At 34.8% G+C, this 21,865-nt stretch overlaps 1 protein-coding gene and 1 pseudogene across 7 annotated transcripts in view; both read left to right on the top strand.

The window, feature by feature from the left end:
- AP3S1 (adaptor related protein complex 3 subunit sigma 1) overlaps nt 1–21,865 on the top strand; it is a 68,198-nt gene that overhangs the window by 6,320 nt on the left and 40,013 nt on the right. For all 7 annotated transcript variants that reach the window (XR_013387428.1, XM_077911276.1, XM_077911273.1 and 4 more), the window contains exon 2: nt 18,627–18,718. Coding sequence is in view for 6 of the 7 variants with exons in the window: in XM_077911276.1 (XP_077767402.1) it covers nt 18,627–18,718 (92 nt within the window). In the remaining variant the exon portion in view is untranslated. The remainder of the gene's footprint in view (nt 1–18,626; nt 18,719–21,865) is intronic.
- On the top strand, nt 8,901–11,342 carry LOC144321573 (non-histone chromosomal protein HMG-17 pseudogene; annotated as a pseudogene).

Raw genomic sequence — 21,865 nt, forward strand, 5'->3', positions numbered from 1 at the left:
CTGTGTATGTCTTTCTTTTTACAAAATTGAAGTTATATATATACCTGAGTGTATGGAGGCCCTTCTGTTTTCTCATCCTGAAGGGAAATTCTTTCTTTATCACTTGGAGTTGTCTTTGTACTTGTGAGTTGTGGATTTCTTCTCTGTTGCTGCTAAGCCATGATTTTGAGTTGTAGTCCACCTAGGGGAGCCAGTCTTCTTCCAGCCTCTTGTCACATAAAACTCTCATATTGGGATAAATTACACTTGTTCTTTCCTTGCCCATTCTGCCTTATCAGTCTTCCCTTTACCAAATCCTTTGAACTGAAGTGGGGATAAACAAATTTTTCTACCAGAAGATCAGGCAAATCTCAGAAGGATATTACAGAGTAGAGGAAGTAAAGACCACCATCCTAGTTAAGTTCTTAAGACTTCAAGGGGAGGCACTTCTAGACAAGGCTTTGACAGGAAGTGGTCTTGGATACTCCTTGACCTGTCCATTGTACTCTCCTCTCTCTTGCCAAGCTCATATTTCTTCCACAAATATTTGCTGTTCGTGTGGCCCTTTTCTAAGCACAGGTAATGGTGTAATGACTAAGATATCATCCTTGCATTAAGAGTTTCACATGCTAGTGATAGGAAATAGACAATAAACAAATTGTGTAAAATTGTGATCGTCGAAAGAAAAATGAAACAGTGAAAGGAGTTAGAGTGATGGGGGAGAAACTCCTGTTTCAGGACATGACATTTGAGAAGAGAATGAGATGAGGTCAGGGAGTGTATGAGAACAGCTGAGGAAAGAATATTTCAGGCAGAAAATGATGCGAGATCCCTCAAATGGGACCACAGTTGGTGTTGAGGAATAGCAAGAAGTCCTGCTGAGTGATCACAAGGAAGAGGGGGCAAGAGATGAGGCTGGAGAGAACACGGCCATATCATGCCTGCATGCCCAATTATACAGCTCCTTTTTCACCTCTCTCAGGCTGATGACATCATCCCCAACATGCTCTCGATGAGAAGAGGTATTTTTTGCCTTGAATCCTACTTGTAGTTTGCACAATTGAGCAATGCCTCTGACCTCTACAAGATAGGCAGTGATGCTTTCTTCTGCTTATTTTCTTCTCTACCCCAGCTAATCCTTAAGCTCCAGAGAGGTGGGAATGCTAGCTCAACAAATGAAGGTAAAAGTGACTGCCCCAGTTCTGTGCAGCCTCTATACTAATGAGACCTGTGATCAAGCTGTTTCCATTTCCTAAGTCACTTGTGAACTCATGAAGAAAAGCATTTATTTTTCTCAGACATCTCACAACCTTAATTATAGATGAGCACAGTTGATGTGAAGCCCAGTAGACCACCTCTATTATTGCGCTGAAAAGCATTTACATCTTTCCTGCCTTGTTTGAAGGCTGGTGTAATTCAAGAATCTCTGGCTGTCAGTCATTGTTCTGTGTTAGCAGGAGGAAAGGGCTCTTTTTCAATGTGCAGGACCCACTGAATTGTTTTGATTTGTGTGCTATCTATCTAATTAAATGGGGAAGATTGCCAGTCATCCCACAACAAATATATTCTGCTGCTTCCTGTCATTAATATCTTAGTGTGATGGTTCCAAGTTTTTTAAGATGGAAAAATATACATAATATTTAGCATTTTCAGCATACAGTTCTGTGGCATTATGTATATTCACATTGTTGTGCAACCAACACCACTATCCCTATCTGGAGAACTCCTTTGTCTTTAGAAATTGAAACTTTTACACATTAAACACTGACTCCTCATTCTCCCCTTCTCCCAGGCACTAGCAACCACCATTCTATTTTTTGACTCAGTTTGACTGCTCTATGACCATCATAAAAGAGGAATCATAATCTATTTGTCCTTTTGTGACTGGCTTATTTCACTTAGTATGATGTCTTCAAGGTTCACTGATGTAGCATGTGTCATAATTTCTTTTTTAAGAGTGGATAATCCATTATATGTATGTTTACACTACATGTTATTTACTTGGATTGCTTTAACTTTTTGGCTGTTGTGAATAATCCTGCTATGAAAATGGGTCGTTAGATATATTTGGGAACATGAGTGTACAAATATCTGTTTGAGTCCCTGCTTTACTTCTTTTTCCACCCAGAAGTGGAATTGCTGGATCATATGATAATTCTGTATTCAATTTGTTTTAGAATTTGCTGTACTGTTTTCCATGGTAGCTGCACCATTTTACATTCCCTCCAGCAATGCACAAGGGTTCTTATTTTTCTGCATCCTGCTGATACTTGTTATTTTCAGTTTTTTTTTTTTTCATCCTGGCTTTCCAAATGGCTGTGAAGTACTATCTCATTGTGATTTTGTTTTACATTTGTGTAATGACATTGATGTTGAGAATCTTTTTTTTTTTTAAGATTTATTTATTTATTCATAAGAGACAGAGAGAGAGGGGCAGACTCCCTGCCCAGATCCTGATGTGGGACTTGATCCCGGATCCTGGGATCATGCCCCAAGCCGAAGGCAAACACTCAACCGCTGAGCCACTCAGGTATCCTGATGTTGAGAATCTTTTCATGTGCTTACTGACTATATATCTTTGAGAGAATGTATATTAAGTCCTTTGTCCATTTTTCAACCCTTTGTTGTTATTGTTGTTGCTGATGATGAGTTCTAGGAGTCCTTTATATATTCTAGATAGCTGTCCCTTACCAGATACAGGATTTACAAACATTTTCTCCCAACCCATGGGCTACCTTTTCACCTAAGCAATGGCATCTTTTTTCAAAGGATAACAACATCCTTTGATGCACAAGAGTTTTTATTTTGGTAAGGTCCAGTTTATCTTTTGTTGGGGAGGGGGTGTCTCCTGTTCTTTTGGTGTCATATCCAGAAAGTAATTTGTAATGACTGCATAATAGTTCATTGTTTAATGTATCATAATTTATCTAGCTAGCCTACTACTGTGGACTTTTATTTTGGATAAGGTTTCTTTTTGATAAAGATTAAATAATAAGAAAATACTGGCAGATAATACAGGCTAATAACAAAATTGATAATTACAATTACTTTTATTATTACTACTACTTGTTACTTTGTACTGTTGGTTGGAAGATTATGTAACTAAGGAACTGTAGAATATTCCAGAGATTGTTGTCAGATATTTTTTATGTTTCTGCAGAATAAATTATCTCTTTGTAGGCTTTGTTTTGAAATGAACTTCTTACTTACTACAGAATACAAAGTCCTCCAAAATTCTTCCAGAGAACAGTTTCATAAGGAGACGTTTTTAGGAGAAAGTTCTAAAACTTGCCCCAGCTATTTTTTTTTTTTAAGAATGACCTAATCTTTAAAAGATTTAATTCACATGCTATAAAATTTACCCATTGAAAGTGTACTGGGTGTTATTCTGTATGTTGGCAAATTGAACACCAATAAAAAATAAATTTATTATTAAAAAAATAATAAATAAATAAAATAATATAGATTAAAAAAAAAAGTGTACAGTTCAGGATGCCTGGGTGGCTCAGCAGTTGAGCAGACATCTATCTGCCTTTTACTCAAGGTGTGATCCTGGGGTCCTGGGATTGAGTCCCACATCAAGCTCCCTGTAGGGAGCCTGCTTCTCCCTCTGCCTATGTTTCTGTCTCTGTGTCTCTTACGAATAAATAAACTCTTTTTTTTTTTTAAAAAAAAGTGTACAGTTCAATACAATTTATTGTATTCACATTTGTGCATATGACTCACTGTTAATCTAAATTTAGGACAATTTCTTTCTTTTCTTTTCTTTTCTTTTTTTTTTTTTTTTAAGATTTATTTATTAGAGGGAGCGAGGGAGGGGGCACAAGCCTGAGCAGGGGGAAGGGCAGAAGGAGAGGGAGAAGCAGACTACCCCTGAGCAGGGAGTTCTTACATTTAGGTCTATGATCCATTTTGAGTTAGTTTTATATATGACCTAAGATAGGGATCTAACTTCATCCTTTTGCATGTGGCTATCTAATTTTTCCAGCACCGTTTGTGGAAAAGACAGCTGTTCTTTACTCATTGCATTGTCTTGGTCTCTTACTCCAACCCCCATGCCCCCAATTTTACCTTGTTCTTGAGTTCTCAGACCTTTCAGCTGCCACCATGGTTCAGACTCTCTCTTTAAATATTTTAAACTCAGTCTGTCACTTCTCAGCTGTATGTTATTTAAGTAAAAAGAAAATATTGGGCTTCTGCCACTGAAACTGGGCAATATCTTAGTATAGTGGATGCTAGTTTTAGAGTGTTAATAATAGCTACCATTTATTGAGCACTTGCTTTGTTGTGCTAAGCAGCTTTAATACATTTTTATACATTGTGAGGGAAGATACTAGAGGGGTTTTCTCTAAAGAAATTTAATGAAGGATCTGGGCCAAGTACTAATACTGTACCCTTAAATTTGGGATATAAGGGTAGATCCATTCTCTTTGCTTTTTCTTTATGCACTCAGGCTAAAATGAGGCCTACTCAGGTAACACCAAGTCTCTAGTCAGACTTCCTTCTTGGGAATCTGGGAATAAAAACAGACTCACTGAACTTTTTTTGCTGGGACCTTTTCTTTTTCATGATTTCTAAATGTTGGGGTGCTCTGAGGCTTAGTCTTCATACCTCTCTTACTTTTAATGAAAGTGAACTAATTATTTCTTATATATATATATGCACCTTGCTCTCCTGATCCCATGGTTTTGTTAGGGATTTTTTGTTGTTCATTTTGTTTTTTTCTGCTTTGAATGCTATGCAACTTCACATTCTCTATTCTCTGAATTTCTAAATTCTGCTTATTGTATAAGTCACTTTCTGGATATCTCTCTTTGAAGATGATCTTGCTATTGAAAATCAGTGTTCCCCTTTATCTCTTATAGTATATTATTTGTATCATTCTTATGTCAGGAATTATTCTCTTTTATTATAAAGACATCTGTTTCTCTTTGGAAATATTAAAAAGCAAGATACAGAGCACTAAATAAAAGTTTTAAATGATTATATTCATTTTATTTCCTGTTTTAAGCTCTCTGAGAAAAAAGTCTCTTTCTCTTTCATCTTGGTAATACTTGATATTCTAGCATCTAGCAGAGTCACTGAATGCCTTGTAAGAAAAAAATTCTCTGGGGACGCCTGGGTGGCTCAGCGGTTGGTTGGCTGCCTTGGGCTCCAGTTGTGATTCCAGGATCTGGGATTGAGTCCCACATCTGGCTCCTGTAAGGAGCCTGCTTCTCCCTCTGCCTGTGTATCTGCCTCTCTCTCTCTCTCTGTCTCTCATGAATAAATAAATCTTAAAAAAAAAAAAATTCTCTGAGTGTATGTGGAAGGGAAGGAAGGAGGAAGAAAATGACATATTTACTATTTGATTAGAGGGACATTTTGGTTTTAAAGTTTATAACATATACATAAGAACAGGAAAGGAACATAGGTAAAGAAAGTTTTGTTAGTGGGTTACTGAATATTCAAAAATTAATTTTCATTAATGCATTAAGAGAAGTATTTAAAATAATAAAAATTGTTGCCTTTATGTAACTATAGTTGTCTTTAGATTGAAATATTATCTGTTGACTTCTATGATGGAGCTACAGTGTTAGGAAGTCTGATCAGCCTGAAGCAAGCTCCAGGCTTCTTTATGAAAGCTAATGAGTTAAATTGATTGTTAGAAAAAGGGAAATTGTCTTATGTCAGCAGAGACTTGATTTGTTTAATCTTAGACTTTGGATGTTTGATTACAATTTTAAGGCATTCTTTTCAATATTGATTTTCTTAGATGAGTATTGCTGACATTTTAAGAAAGATGATTACAAATGGTAGTTTTGAAGTTTATACGAGAAATTATTTTCACTGATAGAATAATAAAACAAAGTTTAGCTTTCATAATCTGTAACTTGTTTATAAACAATAACGTCGTACAAAAAGATAACTTTCCTTAGGAGAAAACTCCTATTAGATCTTTACACCTATCATTAGAACTCTAGAGCTTATTTTACAGACAGTCCCAGAGACAGATATTTTAAATAAGTCCTTGTTAATCTGTGCTTATTATCTGGCATGTATTATTTTTTAATAGTTTTATGTATTTTAACTCAGTCCTCCCAACAACTGTATGAGGTAGGTATTGTTATTTATGCTGTAAATGTTATGTTATTCAACTGTTATTCAGGTTAAGCAACTTGTTCAAAGTCGCACAGTTTTAATAAAGAACGTATGCAGGAATAGACTGATATAGTCAGTTGCAGGTTTCATACTCTCTTCCTTTCCTTCTTTATTTTTCCTTTGTTTAACAAAGTTATACAAGCACATAGGTTAAAAGAATCTAATAGTTCTTCTGTAAGACTTATTATGAAAAAATTCTTTCATTTCCCCCTTCCCACAGGTAAGTATTTTTTAGCTGATTACTCAATATTTACATGTCTCTGAATAATGAGCTTATTTTGCTGCCTGATTTTTTTCAGTTGCAGGCATAATCTATTGATTTATGCTATTGAAAATGCTTATTTAGCTCTCCACCCTATCCCACCCAACATCTATATCCTTCTCAGTCTTCTCATTGTTATTTCATAATACTGGTTAGAGCAGTATCTGGTTTCGCTAATTTACTATGTAAATGCTTTTCTCACCTGAACCATGTTGTAAATTTTGCTTCGTTTTTTCTCTCCTGACAGTTTATTTTCCTTGGAAAAAAAAAATCGCCTTTTTCTTTGACCTAGTTTTTTATTTACTTCTCACTAATTCAGGTCTTTGTCAGTTGTCTCAATCATATACTGCTTCCATCAGTTTCATGTTCCTGAAGACATCTCTTCTAAAATCTTTTGAGTAGGCCCAATTTAGACCTGTTGGATGGTTTATGTCTCTGTTACCTTTGGAATATCTTTAGCCTGTTTTTATGTTGGATCTCCTATTGCTTTTTTGCATGGTTTATTACCTTACTGTGGTAGAACACATCCTCCGGTGATTTCCTGAGCAAAGCCGTATAAGGAGATAGGTTTTTTGAGAGCTTGCTTGTCTTCAGTGTCTTATTATAACTTTACACTGCCTGTCTATAGAATTCTGGGTTGGAAATAACCTTTCCTCAGAATACTGAAGGCAGGGATGCCTGGGTGGCTCAGTGGTTTGGCGCCTGCCTTCGGCCCAGGGTGTGATCCTGGAGACCTGGGATCAAGACCCATGTCAGGCTCCCTGCATGGAGCCTGCTTCTCTCTCTCTGCCTATGTCTCTGCCTCTCTCTCTGTATCTCTCATGAATAAATAAATAAAATCTTAAAAAAAAAAAAGAATATTGAAGGCATTTCTCCGTTATCTTTTAGTTTCCAGTATTGCTATCAAAAAGCTTGAAGCAATTTTGAATACTTTTTCTTTGTGTATGATCTACTTTTACTGTCAAGAAAATATGTAGACTTGTTTTTTCTGCAATTTCTAAAGTGTCTCAGATCCTAGCTCTGAGGCTGTTTTTATCAGTTGTGCTGAGTACTTGATGAGCTCTTTTATTCTGGAAATTTTTTTTCTCTCTGCTTGAAAAATCATTCTGTTTTCTAGTTTCTTTTTTAATCTCTTTTTATGCAGCATTTCCTCTGGACTGTTCTGTTTTTCTTATTCTTTTTCTTCTGTTTTCTGTCATTTTGCCCTTTGGCTCTATTGTGTGGTTGATTTTTTTTCTCAACTTTATTTTCCAGTCTTTCCCCTGAATTAAAAAAAAAATCTTAAATTTTTAATTTTCAAGAGCTCCTTTGAAAATTTCTGCATGTTGTTATTTTATAGTATGCTCTTCTTGTTTCATGGTTGCAATTTCTTTATTATTTCTCTGATATTAATGATAAATATTCTACAGTTTCTCTGCCATGCTTGGTTTTCTCTGAGTTACTTTCACTCCATATTTTGTCTTTAGTTTTTATGTGAGAGCTGTCTTCAGATGTCCAGTAATCCTTGACTGACTGCTCCTGTCTAAGGGTTGTATTCTAAAAGCTAATTAGAAGCTCTGAATCGATGATCACCGGTTGCCTATATGAGCTGTACTTGATTGCTAGGCAGTTTAGCTGGTGTAAAAATGACAATTGCTGTTAACAATCCCCTAAATTTTAGTGGCTTACCACAATAAAAGTTTATTTTTCACATAGATTCCAATTTGGTGATCCTGATCAGCTAGAAACTTCTTCGTGGACATTTGTTGTTCCTGAGGAAAGGATCAAAAGAATTTCTGCATCTAGTTAACATGGGAAATTGTGCAGAAATTGTTATGGGTGAAGCTTGGATGGTATATTTTTCACAACCATCTCACCTGGGAGGGAAAAATCTATAATTTGTAGCATTTACTACATGGTGATAGTACACTCATAGTGGCCAGTTTTCAGGCTTTCAACATGGTTTCACAGAATGTTGAGTTGTGAAGAGATAAGCACATTTGTCTTTCAGTTGTAGCCTTTGAGGTATTCCACTGGCCAGAACAGGTTTGTGTGGGTCTATGTTAGTTAATTCAAGGAAGAATGAAAAATATTGTTGAATTGTGTGTTTGGGAAGTAAAGGAACTACTTTCTGGTGAACAGATAACAGATTCTGCCATTGTTGGAACTTTGAATGTCATTATCTTTAGACTAGGTAGAGATCCTAGAGAAGTTTGGCTCCTGCCTAGAAGGTGAAGAAGGCCTGGCTTAGGTATTCTGGGAACCGATTGAAAAAAGGGCTAGCGTCAGGCATGTGTACATTTTCCTAAACTCCCTGTTTTTGGTACAGTGTCTGTATTTGCTTTTTATTGGTGCTCTGACAAAAGACCACAAACTTAGTGGCTTAAAATAGTACAAGCTTGTTATCATACAGTTCTGTGAGTTACAAGTCTGATATGGGATTTACTGGGCTAAAATCAAGTATCATCTCAAAACTATAGCCCTTTCTGAAGGCTCTTATGAGAGAATTCATTTCTTCGCCTTTTCCAGCTCCCAGAGGCCGCCCACATTCTTTGGCTCTTGGCCGTCTTCCTCCATCATCATAACCAATTGCATGGCATCTCTTTGACTCTTCTCACATCTTCCTCTGACCGCAGCCCAGGAAAGGCCCAAGCCTCATGATGAGATTAGGTCCAATGGAATAATCTGGAATAATCTTCCCAACTCAAGGTCATTACTTGAATCACACCTGTAAAGTCCTCTTTGGCATGTAAGAGGGTATATTCATAGGATGCTGTCATTTTTGGCGAGCCATTATTTTACCCACCATGGTACCCCATGCTCTCCAAAGACCCTCTGTTTTATCTACTGCATGAAATATGTTTACAGACTTTTCTTGGGGATGGTAGAGGGAATTTAGTGGTCCTTCTACCTCTGAAACAGTCCTCCTTATTTTACACTCTTTGCATCTTCTCTTCCACAAGTACCTAAAAGCGGTAATTCTTGAGCCTTTGGCTATTTTGTGATACAAATTGGGTTAGTTCTTGGGTTTCCCTGTCACCAATTTGGATTAAGTTTTCTGAGATTACTTAATACTTGACCACTCATTCAGGCACTTACTAAATTTTGTTGCCCTGTCTTTCTTATTTTCCTTATCCTCGTGTTCCCTAAAAAAAAAAAAAAAAAAAAAGGAAAAAAATCTTAATATTGTCTTAGCTGGGGTTTGAGAAGGCCACAAAAAAAATAGATGTTTTTGTGCATTTAATCTACTGTCTTAATTAGGACAGAGCTCATAGCTTTAACTACCACACCATAGCCCCTTAACTTTATTGTCCCCTTTTTTTCGAGTGTGTCATGTAACCCAGATGTTTGATAATATATATGGATATGGATCTCATCTTCTACATTCAATATTCATTTATTCAGTGTACTTATATTGATGACTCTATGCCAGCCACTCTGTTCAGCATTTCAGATTTAAAGAAGATTTGGAGAGGGTTGGAGTCTGATAGAATTCAGATATTTACAAAGGAAATTTGAGCACACTGTCAAAAGTATATGTTATGAATAGAAACAGTACCAAGGAAGCACAGAGGATCAAGGAACTCATTTTTCCTAGGAAAGTAAGAAAAGACTTGACAGAAACCATCATCTTTGATCTGAGTCTTAAAAGAGTATTGCTAGAGAATAGGGTGAGAAAGTAGGAAAATAAGAAGGGAGTGCATGGTAAGAAGTTCAGTGCAGTTGAAGCACATTGTGTAGGGGAAAAGAAATAGATGATGAAAGCCCAGAGGTAGATCAGGATTCAGTTTTGGAAAGTTTTGTTTATGGCCTGGTAGGGAGTTTGGATGTTAGGTCGGATGGAAACTAGAGGGCTTTAAGAAAGGAAGTAACAGGAGCAGTGTGAAGAAGAGGCGAGAATGACCCCTGGACTGGCCAAAGCCCGCGTGCCACTGCATCCCCGCGTCCAGCGCTTACGTCCCGCTGCTGTCGCCACCACGCCCAAGAGAAAGGCTGAAGGGGATGCTAAAGGAGATAAAGCCAAGGTGAAGGATGAGCCATAGAGAAGATCTGCAAGGTTATCTGCTAAACCTGCTCCTTCAAAGCCAGAGCCCAAGCCTAAAAAGGCCCCTGCAAAGAAGGGAGAGAAGGTACCCAAAGGGGAAAAAGGGGAAAGCTGATGCTGGCAAGGATGGAAATATGCAGAAAATGGAGATGCCAAAACAGACCAGGCACAGAAAGCTGAAGGTGCTGTAGATGCCAAGTGAAGTGTGTGCATTTTTGATAACTGTGTACTTCTGATGACTGTACAGTTTGAAATACTATTTTTATCAAGTTTTATAAAAATGCAGAATTTTGTTTTACTTTTTTTTTTTTAAGCTATGTTGTTAGCACACAGAACACTTCATTGTTGTATTGGGGGAAGGGCATATATCACTAATAGAATATCTCCGAAGCTAGATTGATAACAAGAGGGAAAAACACCTTCCCCTTCTAGTTTTGAGAAACTTCCTCTTGGCTCCCAGAAGGAGGGATTCCTTGATGTTGACACACATGAGCCACCTTGGTGGTGTGGAAAAACTAAAATTCATTTTTTTATGTCCTCTTCTCCCTCTCTGCCTTCAACATAGACTTGACTCCCTTAAACCCAGAGACCTGTTGGAACCTGACCCCATGAAATGGTTCCCAGTATGTCAGGCAATCTGGACTTTACAGTGTCACCACTGAGATGGTGTCCCTCAAAAGAGTTCCTTTTTTTAGCTTGTGGATCTTCAGATTGATAATTCTGCCATTTTCATTTCATTTCCTGAAAGTCAGGGTCAGCTTGTGAAAAGTTGTTAAACAACATGCTAAATGTGAACTGTCAACCCTCACTCTAAACTTTCCCTGTTCAGAGTATCACATGAAGACTTCATTGGGTTTTATAATGGCTTTCTGATTTTGGTAGTCCATTGAAGAAGGGAGTTTGAAAGTTGTTGTATACTGTTAACGATCGATCGTCTGCCCTGCCTGAAATACCATGATTGTTTATGAAAAGTATCTTTAATAAAGATGGATTCAGTTTAGCTTGGAAAAAAAAAGAAAGGAAGTAACAAATACTGTTATTTAGGAAGTAATTCTAGTGACATGGGTGGGATGATTTGGAGTGGAAAAACAGATGGCAGAGTATTTAGGTGGTTCTTAAATTATTCTGGGTTAGAATAGGAATCGGAGTTGAGATATTATCTTTGAATCCAAGTTTACTGTTGTTTCTTCAGTTGAATTAATAGGACTTAGTGACCCAATAGACATGGGAAGTGAAAGAAAAGGAATCATCAAGATTTTTGGCTTAAGAGATGGGGTAAATGGTAATGCCATTAATTGAGATTAGAAATATAGTAATGAAAATGGATTTTGTTAAGAGGTACATACTAATAGAATAAATACATCACAGAGATGGAAAGTACAGCCTATGGAACATGGTCAGTATCATTGTAATGATATTGAATGATGACAGATGGTGACTACACTTAATGTGCTGAGTGTTAAACAATGTATAGAATTGTCAAATCACTTTTTGTATACCTAAAACTAATATAAGATTGTTCAATTATACTTGAATTTAAAAAGGAGAGAAAACAAGTTTTAGAAGAAATGTGATGTTTTTGATTTTTAGTCTTTCACATGTAAGTTTTAATATCACCTTATGGAATATAACTGGAGATGTCTGTAAGCTGGAAATATCTGTCACCAACTCAGAAAAGAAGATAGGCTTCCTTTAAGCACTAGGGATATAGGAGAATGAACGATTAGGGAGATAACACGGTTGAAGCCACAAGAGGAAGTAAGGTAATCCAAGGGACACCTTTTAGCTCTAGATGAAGACTAGGAGGAGATGGAGATGATCAAGCAAACCTAACAAAGGAAGAGGGCAGCTTTTTTCTTCCTTCCTCTCTGCTTTGCTCATTTGAATATTTTTATGAAATATTGAATAAATGCAAAATAAATGTATGTATTGAATATCTGCAAGGTGTAGGAACTAATACTTGAATTGCTGTGTGTTCACTATCTCCTTTAAAAAAAAAATTACCAGTCTTTCTGAATGTCTCATATTCTGTTCTCTTTGTACTTAAGAGATAAGCACCATCTTGAATTTTTAAAAATCATTTTCATTTTTTTACCACATTTTTGTCCTCAAAAAAACAGTTTACTGTTTAGTTTCACATATATTTAAACTTTTAAAAAGTAGAATCGTAGTATTTATATTCTTCTGTGACTTGATTAAAAAAATTCAACATTTCTAAGCTCATTTCTAGTATTTATATAGTTACAGTCCTTTTTATTGCTTTGTAATATTCCGTGCAGGAATAAAACACAGTTTATTATACATTTTACATTGATGGACATTTTATATTGTGACTCTTTTGCTGTTACAAACAGTGCTGCTATAAGCATTCTTGCAAACATCTTTTTGAATTTCTTTAGGGTGTAATTAGGAGTTGAATACCTTTGTCCTTGGGTATGTTTACGTTCAGCTTTTACTAGGTAATGCTGGTGTGTTTCCAGAAGTGGTTGTACCAATTTACAGTTCTTTTAGTATGGGTGCTTTGTTGCTTCATATTCTTGCCAGTACTTGATATCGTTAGACATATATCTTCGCTGGTAGTATGGGTACTTAATGTTGTCATTGTAATTTTTAACTAGTAGGGTTTTTTTTTTTTTTTCCTTTTTTCTTTTTCTTTTTCTCCTGTGTGAAGTTGAACCTCTTCCATAGTTTATTTACCATTCTAATTTCCTTTTCTTGATGATTTCCTAAGTTCTGTTTTGCCAGTCGTTTTTATATTGAGAGGTTTATTTTTTCTTACTGACGTCTAAGTGTTTTTTATATACACAGTATTATTCCTTTGTCAGTTTTTATGTATTGCAGCTATATTCTTTGCGTTCATAGCTTTCACTTCTTTCTCTGGTGTCTTTTGAGCATTAGAAATGCTTGCTTTTAATATGATCAAGTTTGCCAGTCTTTTTCTTTATGGTTAGCCTTATTTTGTGTCTTATTTAAAAGTCTAGCACTATTACAAGGTCATAAAGATACTTCCCTATTATATTTTTAAAGTTTTATAGTATAAGCATTGACATTCATTTTTAACCAACCTGGGAGTGGTTTTTTAGTATAACATAAGAGATCTAAAACAGAAAGAAAACAACAATTTTTATTCTGGCACCATTCATGGAAATGTCCTTCCTTTCCCTTCTGTTCTACAAAGCCTACTGTATGTTTTAAAGTAAATTACCTTATATTTGTGTGGGTGTGTTTATGGTTCAGTTCCATTAGTCAGTTTCCCTATTTGTGCACCAGTATCACTTTTTGTATACCAGTATCGTGTTATCTTAATTACTGTGACTTTATAATAATTTTTACCTGCTCAGCATACCCTCTTACATTCTACTCAGGAGTGTCTTGTCATTCTTGTCTTCTGATTTAATATATATGTGTTGGAGACAGATTCAGGTTTTCAAGTTTATCTGTATTGGAATTTTTGAAAATATTTTTAAATATTTATTTATGAGAGAGAACAAGCAGGGGAGGTGACAGAGGGAGAGGGAGAAGCAGGCTCCCCACTGAGCAGGGAGCCTGATGCAGGGCTTAATTCCAGGACCCTGGGATCATGACCTGAGCTGAAGGCAGACTCTAACCCACTGAACCACCCAGGTGCCCCTCCATTGGGATTTTGATTAGAATTACTTTGATACTTTGGAGCACTTTAAGGAGATTGGTATCTTCATAATATTGAATTATTCAATCTAGTCACTATACATTTTTTCCATTTACTTAGCTCTTTAAGTTTTTTTGATAAAGTTTTATATTTTCTTCACAGAAGTCTTGCATGTTTTTGTTTCACTTATTCCTAGCACTGCTTGTTTTTTGAGAGTATTGTATGTGGTATCTTTTTAAAATTATGTCTTACACCTGACAGTTGGAGAAGTTTAGAACTGCAATGGAGTTTTTGTGCTGGCTCTATCTTGTTATATTAATTTTAACACTTTTGTGTAAATTGTGTTAGATTTTCTACATGGAAAATCTTGTGGTCTGTGAATGACAGTTTTATTTCTTTGAAATTCTTTTATCTTTTATTTCTTTTTCTTGTTTTTCTTGTATTGATGACAGCTGATATGGCATTGAATAGGAAAACCATTACAGTTAACCTATCTTGTTTCTGATCTTAAAAAGAAGAAACTGTTTACATATTTTGTTTGTGAATATGTTTGCAAAAGATGTCTTTTGGGTAGTCTTAATTAGAGGAAGTTCTCTTTAATTTACCAAGAGTTTTTTTTTTCTTTTTATTCAAGAATTGTTTAATTTTATCGGATGCTTTTTTCTGCATCTTTTGAAATGATCTAGTTTTTCTTTTTTTTTTTTTTTTAATTTTTTATTTATTTATGATAGTCAGAGAGAGACGGAGAGAGGCAGAGACATAGGCAGAGGGAGAAGCAGGCTCCATGTACCGGGAGCCCGACGTGGGATTCGATCCCGGGTCTCCAGGATCGCGCCCTGGGCCAAAGGCAGGCGCTAAACCACTGCGCCACCCAGGGATCCCTGAAATGATCTATTTTTTCTCCTTAAATCTATTAATGTAGAAAATTAAAATTACATCAGTCTGTTTTCTAATATTGAATCAACCTGACAGTACTAGGATAAACCCATTTGGGACATGATATATTAATTTTTTTATTTTAATTTTTGTATCTATGCTTTTTGGTGAGATTGGCCTGCAGTGTTCATTTCTCATATATTCCTTGTCTGATTTTGTGTCAATATTGGCCTCATAAAATAAATTGAAAATGTTAATTCTTTATATGTGCTTTGGAAGAGTTGTGTAAGATTGGAGTGGTCTCTTTCTTGAATCATTGGTTACACTTAATGTTAAAGCCATCAGGGCTTGATTTATTTTTGGTGGAGAGATTTAAAATTACTGTTTATTCTCTTTATGGTAATAGGATTATTAAAGTTTTCCTCTTTCTCCTTAGGACCATTTTATTAAAAATTTTTTAAAGGAATTTTGCTACTTCATCTTAGATTTTTTTTTAGCTTACTGGCTTATTATGTTTGTCATACTAATTTATTACCTATTAAATTTCTGCAGCATTTGTGACTAAGTCTCCTTTTGGATTGTTCATTGGTTGCGTATAGAAATACAGCAGATTTTTGAATGTTAATTTTGTATTTTGAACTTTGGTAGATTTGTTTATTAGCTTTAACAGTTTTTTAATGGATTCTTTAGACTTTTTTGGATATATGATCCATCTGTCACAGAAGTCGTCTGTGAATACAGGTGGTTTTACTTCTTTCCAATTTAAATGCCTGTTTGGGATTTTTAAAAAATATAGCTTTATTATTTTTTTTATTTAAATTCAATTAGCCAACATATAGAACTTACTTAGTTTCAGATATAGAATTCAGTAATTCATCAGTTGCATGTAACATCCAGTGCTCATCACATCACCCCATCTCCCTTCCAGCAACTCTCAGTTTCTTTCCCATAGTTAAGAGTCTCTTATGGTTTGTTTCACTCTCTGATATCTTCCCATTCTATTTTTCCTTCCCTTCCCCTATGATTCTATGCACTGTTTTTTATATTCCTCATATGAGTGAAACCATATGATGATTGATTTATTTCACTCAGCATAATACCCTCCAGTTCCCTCCATATGGATGTAAATGGTAAGATTTCATCCTTTCTGATGGGAGAGTAGTATTCCATTGCATATATGTACACCACATCATTTCCATTCAACCATTGATGGACATTTCAGCTTTTTACATAATTTGGCTGTCGTGGACATAGCTGCTATAAACATTGGGATGCAGGTGCCCCTTTGAATTACTACATTTATATCTTTGGGGTAAATACCTAGTAGTGCAATTGCTGGGCCATAAGGTAGCTCTATTTTTAGCTTCTTGAGGAACCTCCATACTGTTTTCTAAAGTGGCTGTACCACCTCTTTACCAGTTAGAATAGTTAAAATTAACAAGTCAGCAAACAACAAATGTTGGTGAGGATGTGAAGAAAGGGGAGCCCTCTTACACTGTTGGTGGGGATGCAAGCTGGTAAAAAACATCCTTTTAATTATTGATTTTTTTTTAACCTAATTGCAATGTGCTTAGAGAATATGGTCTTTATGAAACCAGTACTTTGAAAATTGCTAATCATTCCCTGGATTTTCTATGTTTTATTTTCATTATATATATATATATATATATATATATATATATATATATATATATATATCTCATTAATATATTACTTAGTTTTGCATGTTTTTGAAATTTATGTTAGTGGAATGATTACATGTCATTTTGTTACTTGCTTTTCTCCCTCTGCTATAGACTGAGTTGTGTCTCCCCCTCCCCTGCCAAATTCATATGTTGAAGCCTAACCCACAATTTGATGGTATTTGTTTTGTATTGGGGCTTTGGAAGATACTTAGGTATAGATGAAGTTACTGAGGGTGGGGCCCTCATGATACTAGTGCCCTTCTAAGAAGAGACACCAGAGAGCTTGTTCTTGTTCTCTCTCCCTACCATGTGAGGACACTATGAGAAGAAACTGTCCTTAAGCCAGGAAGAGAGCACTCACCAGAGACCAACTATGCTGGCACTTAATTTTTAATTTTTAATTTTTTTTTTAAATGCTGACACTTGGGATCTTGAATCTCTAGTTTCCAGAATCATGACAACATAAATTTCTGGTAGTTAAGCCATCTAGTCTATGGTATTTTGTTAGGATAGCCTGAGCTAAGATACCATCTCTTTTTCACATTAAGTTTTTGAGACTCCTTCATATTGATGGGTGTAATTTACTTCTTTAATTTTTACTTATGATATACCATTGTGTGAATGTACCATAATTTATCCATTTTATGATTGGTGGACTTTTGAGCAATTTCAGGTTTTTTTGTTGTTACAGTGCCTTGATGAACATTCTTCTACATGTCTCTGGTACACAGGTTAACAATTTATTATGTGTATGTAATTGCCAATGTTCTGTTATTTTTAATCTTCAAAAACCGTGGTTTCATGTCACTTAGTATAGTATATAGGAGTGGGAATGCTGGATTATAAAACCATTTACTGAAATGATTATATCATTTATCCTCATACTTGGTGGGATGAGTTTCTTTGGCTCCACATCTTTATCTGTGTTTGATATTGTCAGATTTTTACACTTTGCTAATGTGATGCATATGCAGTTATTTCATTGTTACTTTAATTTGTATTTCACTTAATTACCACTGAGGTTTAACATCTTTTCATTTTTTTTTTAGGGGAGGAGGGGCAGAGGGAGAGGGAGAGAGAGAATCTTAAGCAGGTTCCAGGCTCAGCACAGAAGCGGGGCTCCATTTCATGACCCTGAGATCATGACCTGAGCTGAAACTGAGAGTCAGACGCTTAACCAATTGAGCCACCTAGGTGTCTGCAGGTCTTTTCCATTTGTTTGTGAATAATCATATTTCCTTTCCTATGAAATTCCTATTTGTGATTTTACCCAGTTTTCTATTGCAGTGTTTGAGCAGATGTTTTTATTGGGATGTGAATTGCTTGGTGAATTTAATACTTTTTTTTTTAAGATTTTATTTATTCATGAGAGACACAGAGAGAGAGGTAGAGACATAGGAAGAGGTAGGAGAAGCAGGCTCCCTACTGCGGAACTTGATCCCAGGACTCCGGGATCATGCCCTGAGCCAAAGGCAGACACTCAACCGCTAAGCCACCCAGGCATCCCAATTTAATACTTATTGAGCCAATTTTTGGTCTTAGGCTATGTTTATACAACTAATATGGATACACTCTTCTTAGTTTGCATTTAAACTTAATTGGAAGCTCTAAACTTCCTGTATTTTCCATCCAATAAAATATGGATTAGCTACATGAATTATTTATAACTTTACTTCTCTGTTTCAGCTTACTCATTTATAAAACAATGGCCTTTGACTAGTTAATATCTAGTGTCCCTTTTACTAGTGTCTTTTATTCATCTGTCTAATATTCTTCTTTTTGGTTTTGGAAACTTAGAAATGTTAGTTGTAGCTAGCTATAAAATGTTGGTTTAGTTTTGGCTTTGCTTTTTGTTTTTTCATCAAAAAATGATGGGTTTTGTTTCTGTGAGATGTGATATGTTAGCTCTTCACGGACCTCTCTCTTAGATTAATTTCCCTGACAGATATTACTGCCTTGTACTTTAAAATTCTTAAAATACTGTTAAACCTAGAAATTTAATTCTAACATATATAAATTATTCTTTCTCAGAGTGAAGATACACAGCAGCAAATCATCAGGGAGACATTCCATTTGGTATCTAAGAGAGATGAAAATGTTTGTAATTTCCTAGAAGGAGGATTGTAAGTAAAGCATTTCATGGACATTTCAAATCTTTGACTATATGATTAAAATATATACTGTTTAATTGGTTATGGTAAAAATTTCCTAATTTTGATGAATTTGAATTAGATTAATTATCATCTATGTGAGCTATAAATCTAACTTAAAGAAATTTTTAATATATATGGTCCTTTTTAAAAAAAATGTTACAGAAGCATTTTATATAGAGTTCATATGGCAAAAATGCAAACATTACAGAGATGTGTAAAATTAATTATAAACTCAGTCTCCCTCTCCTGACTTTTTACTTTCTTGTGTATCCTTCTAGAAAATTAATTTTTCATTGACTAACATATAAAAGTATAACCTTAAAAAATTACCTACAGGATCACACTAGGAATGCTGGTTTACATGTTGGTCATTTTCATGTAGTATCTTTTTTTTTTTCTTAAAGATTTTATTTATTTATTCATGCGATACACAGAGAGAGAGAGACAGGCAGAGGGAGAACAGGAACCCGATACGGGACTCCATCCCTGGACTGGGATCACGCCCTGAGCTGAAGGCAGATCCTCAACTGCTGAGCCACCCAGGTGTCCCTTTCATGTAATATTTTTAAAAAGTTTTGCATATAAACACATTTAGAATAACCTCTTCTTTTTCATGACTAGAGGTTATTGCTTGGGGTAAATGGACCCTGTTCATAAAAATTTAGATTACATTCTCTATTATTATAAATAAGAATGAAATTTGCTTTCTGATACATATCTGTGTGCATGTATATATATACAAATGTATATAGGCAATCTGTATATAGGTAGAATTCAGCTAATAGAATTTTCTATTTTTAGAATGAATAAATAAAAACTAGTTATAATTAGCTTGCCAATTATTTATATTTAAACTATTATAAAGCAATACTTTTAAATTAGAGAGTTCTATGAAAACAGTTTGCTCTCAAGTAGTTTTATAAGTGTCCTACTCATGTTTATATAATCAATTTCTTAATAACATATTTCCTCATTGACGAGTCAAAAACTAAACTTTAGCTAAGCTCCATTATGAAAAATGACAGATTAGTCAGAGAGACCTACACCTTTCTGTATTTTAATATCTATGATAAATATTATGAAAAATAGTTTGGATAATAGAAAATTCATTCTTACTTGACCATAAATTACTGTTTATCATGTTGAAAGTTTACTTGCATTTCTTATAAGAAATATATCATGCTGCAATTAAATTTGCAAATACATACTTAGAATTTATAAATTTTGCTATTCACTCCAGACTGCCCAATTTAATATTTGAAACAGATATACCTGCTTTGTGTTTTTATTTTAATTATACTTTATTTCTATCACACTTGTGCAAGAATTGAGCTGCCTTTTCCATTATCACTTTTCTTTATTTTAATATTTTAATCTCTCTTAGGGAACTTGTCATCCAGCACAGTGGTATGTGGTAGTCATGCAAGAACCTGGCTCTTCCAACCAGGGTATTGTGAACTAGAAATTAGGGCTTAAATTTGTGATGATTACTTTCCAAGCTTAAAAAGAGTAGAGTAGAAAGCAAACATTGCATCAGAGATGAGGCTACACATCTGATTCAGTCCTAGTTTTGTGACTAACAAACTGGTATTCTTGGTCAGATCATTTAACTTCTTATACCTCAATTTTTCCCTCTGTAATACGAAATATTTAAAGTAAGAGGATTTCTAAAATAGTTTAAAGATAAAATTACATTTTTAAAGGCAAAGTATGTACTTATCATGTTATATATTAAAACTCTGCTTTCTTTTAATGGCATTGATAGTCTTTTTGAAACTTACAGTTTTCAATAGTTTGGTCTTCTCTTACAATAGAGCCAAACAAAAGTTTGAGATAATCACTAAATTGCTGATTCAGGATGAAGTGAATCCTGCTGTTAGTGCTCTTTTTTGTGGCTTTCCAGGAACAATTGCATTCATAGTCTGCAAAAATCATCTGGTATTCTTTAAATTGCACATACGTATTTTTAATTGAATATCTTTTCTAGAAATATGTCTAGCAAAGTAGTAACTTTTAATTCTCATCAAAGATCCTGCCCACTTTTGCTATAGGAAGACATGACAGAAAGCTATTTCTCTGAACCTGTGAATTCAGTGTTACTTTTACTGAGTTAAAAAATAGATGCTATTTTTCTGTGTCTTGTTTGAGTCTTCACTTAGCTTTGATTACATTTGGCCTTGATTTTTCTATATTATGTGTTAAGGATGTTTTAAGAAGGTGAACTAATTACTGTAAATATAACTATGAAATAGCTAAACTAGAAAAATACGAGATGTTTGGAATGAGTCTGAAATTATTATTTTTAAAATGCTGAAATTCCAGTCAGTGTAAATAAAAATATTTGATGAAAAAGTTGAGTATTTATTATCTCAGTCTTTTATATTTATATTGCAAAATAAACTATTTTTGGAGGACATTTTGGTGGTAAATTTTTCTAAAACTTAAGAAATGTCATTTTTTTTTCCCTCCCCTGTTGGTAATCAGTCTTAAGTTGTATCACTTACTATGACCCATGGAGTTAAATCCAATAAGCACTTAAAATGCCCTGTGACCTGATTCCTGCCTACTTTTGTTTGTTTAGTAATCTTTTCTTGTCCATGCACCCTCTCTCTCTTCCTTGAACATATATATTCTGTTCTTGATGACCTGGCCTTTTTATTAGTTGTCACCTTTTTATGAAATACTCTTCTGTGAATGTTTTCATGGCTAACTCCTTATCATTAGCTTTCAGCCTGAATGTCACTCTTAAGGATTCATCTTAGATAGTAGATCCATCATTAGGCATCATCCTATTTTGAATCTCTATGTAGTGCCTTCTACTCTGATCATTTTTTCTTATTTCTTTACTGTTCCTTACCCACTATCAGTACCTGGCAAATGATAGGTACTCAGTAGATAGTTTAATTAATGAACGAACTAAGATTAAGGACCAGCTCCTTTTACTTGTTATTTCTGAAGAAAACAACCATGTTAATTTGCTAAATCTCTGAGTTCACTTGAATGCTACACCTTTAAATTCTATGCCCAAACATCTTATAAAAAGGTTATACACAAATTGTCAGTTTGCTTGAGCTAACGAAAATTTGTTTCATTTTATTCCTATAACATTCCAATTTT

The sequence above is a fragment of the Canis aureus genome, chromosome 10 (assembly GCF_053574225.1).
Source record: "Canis aureus isolate CA01 chromosome 10, VMU_Caureus_v.1.0, whole genome shotgun sequence".
Classification (NCBI taxonomy): Eukaryota; Metazoa; Chordata; class Mammalia; order Carnivora; family Canidae; genus Canis; species Canis aureus.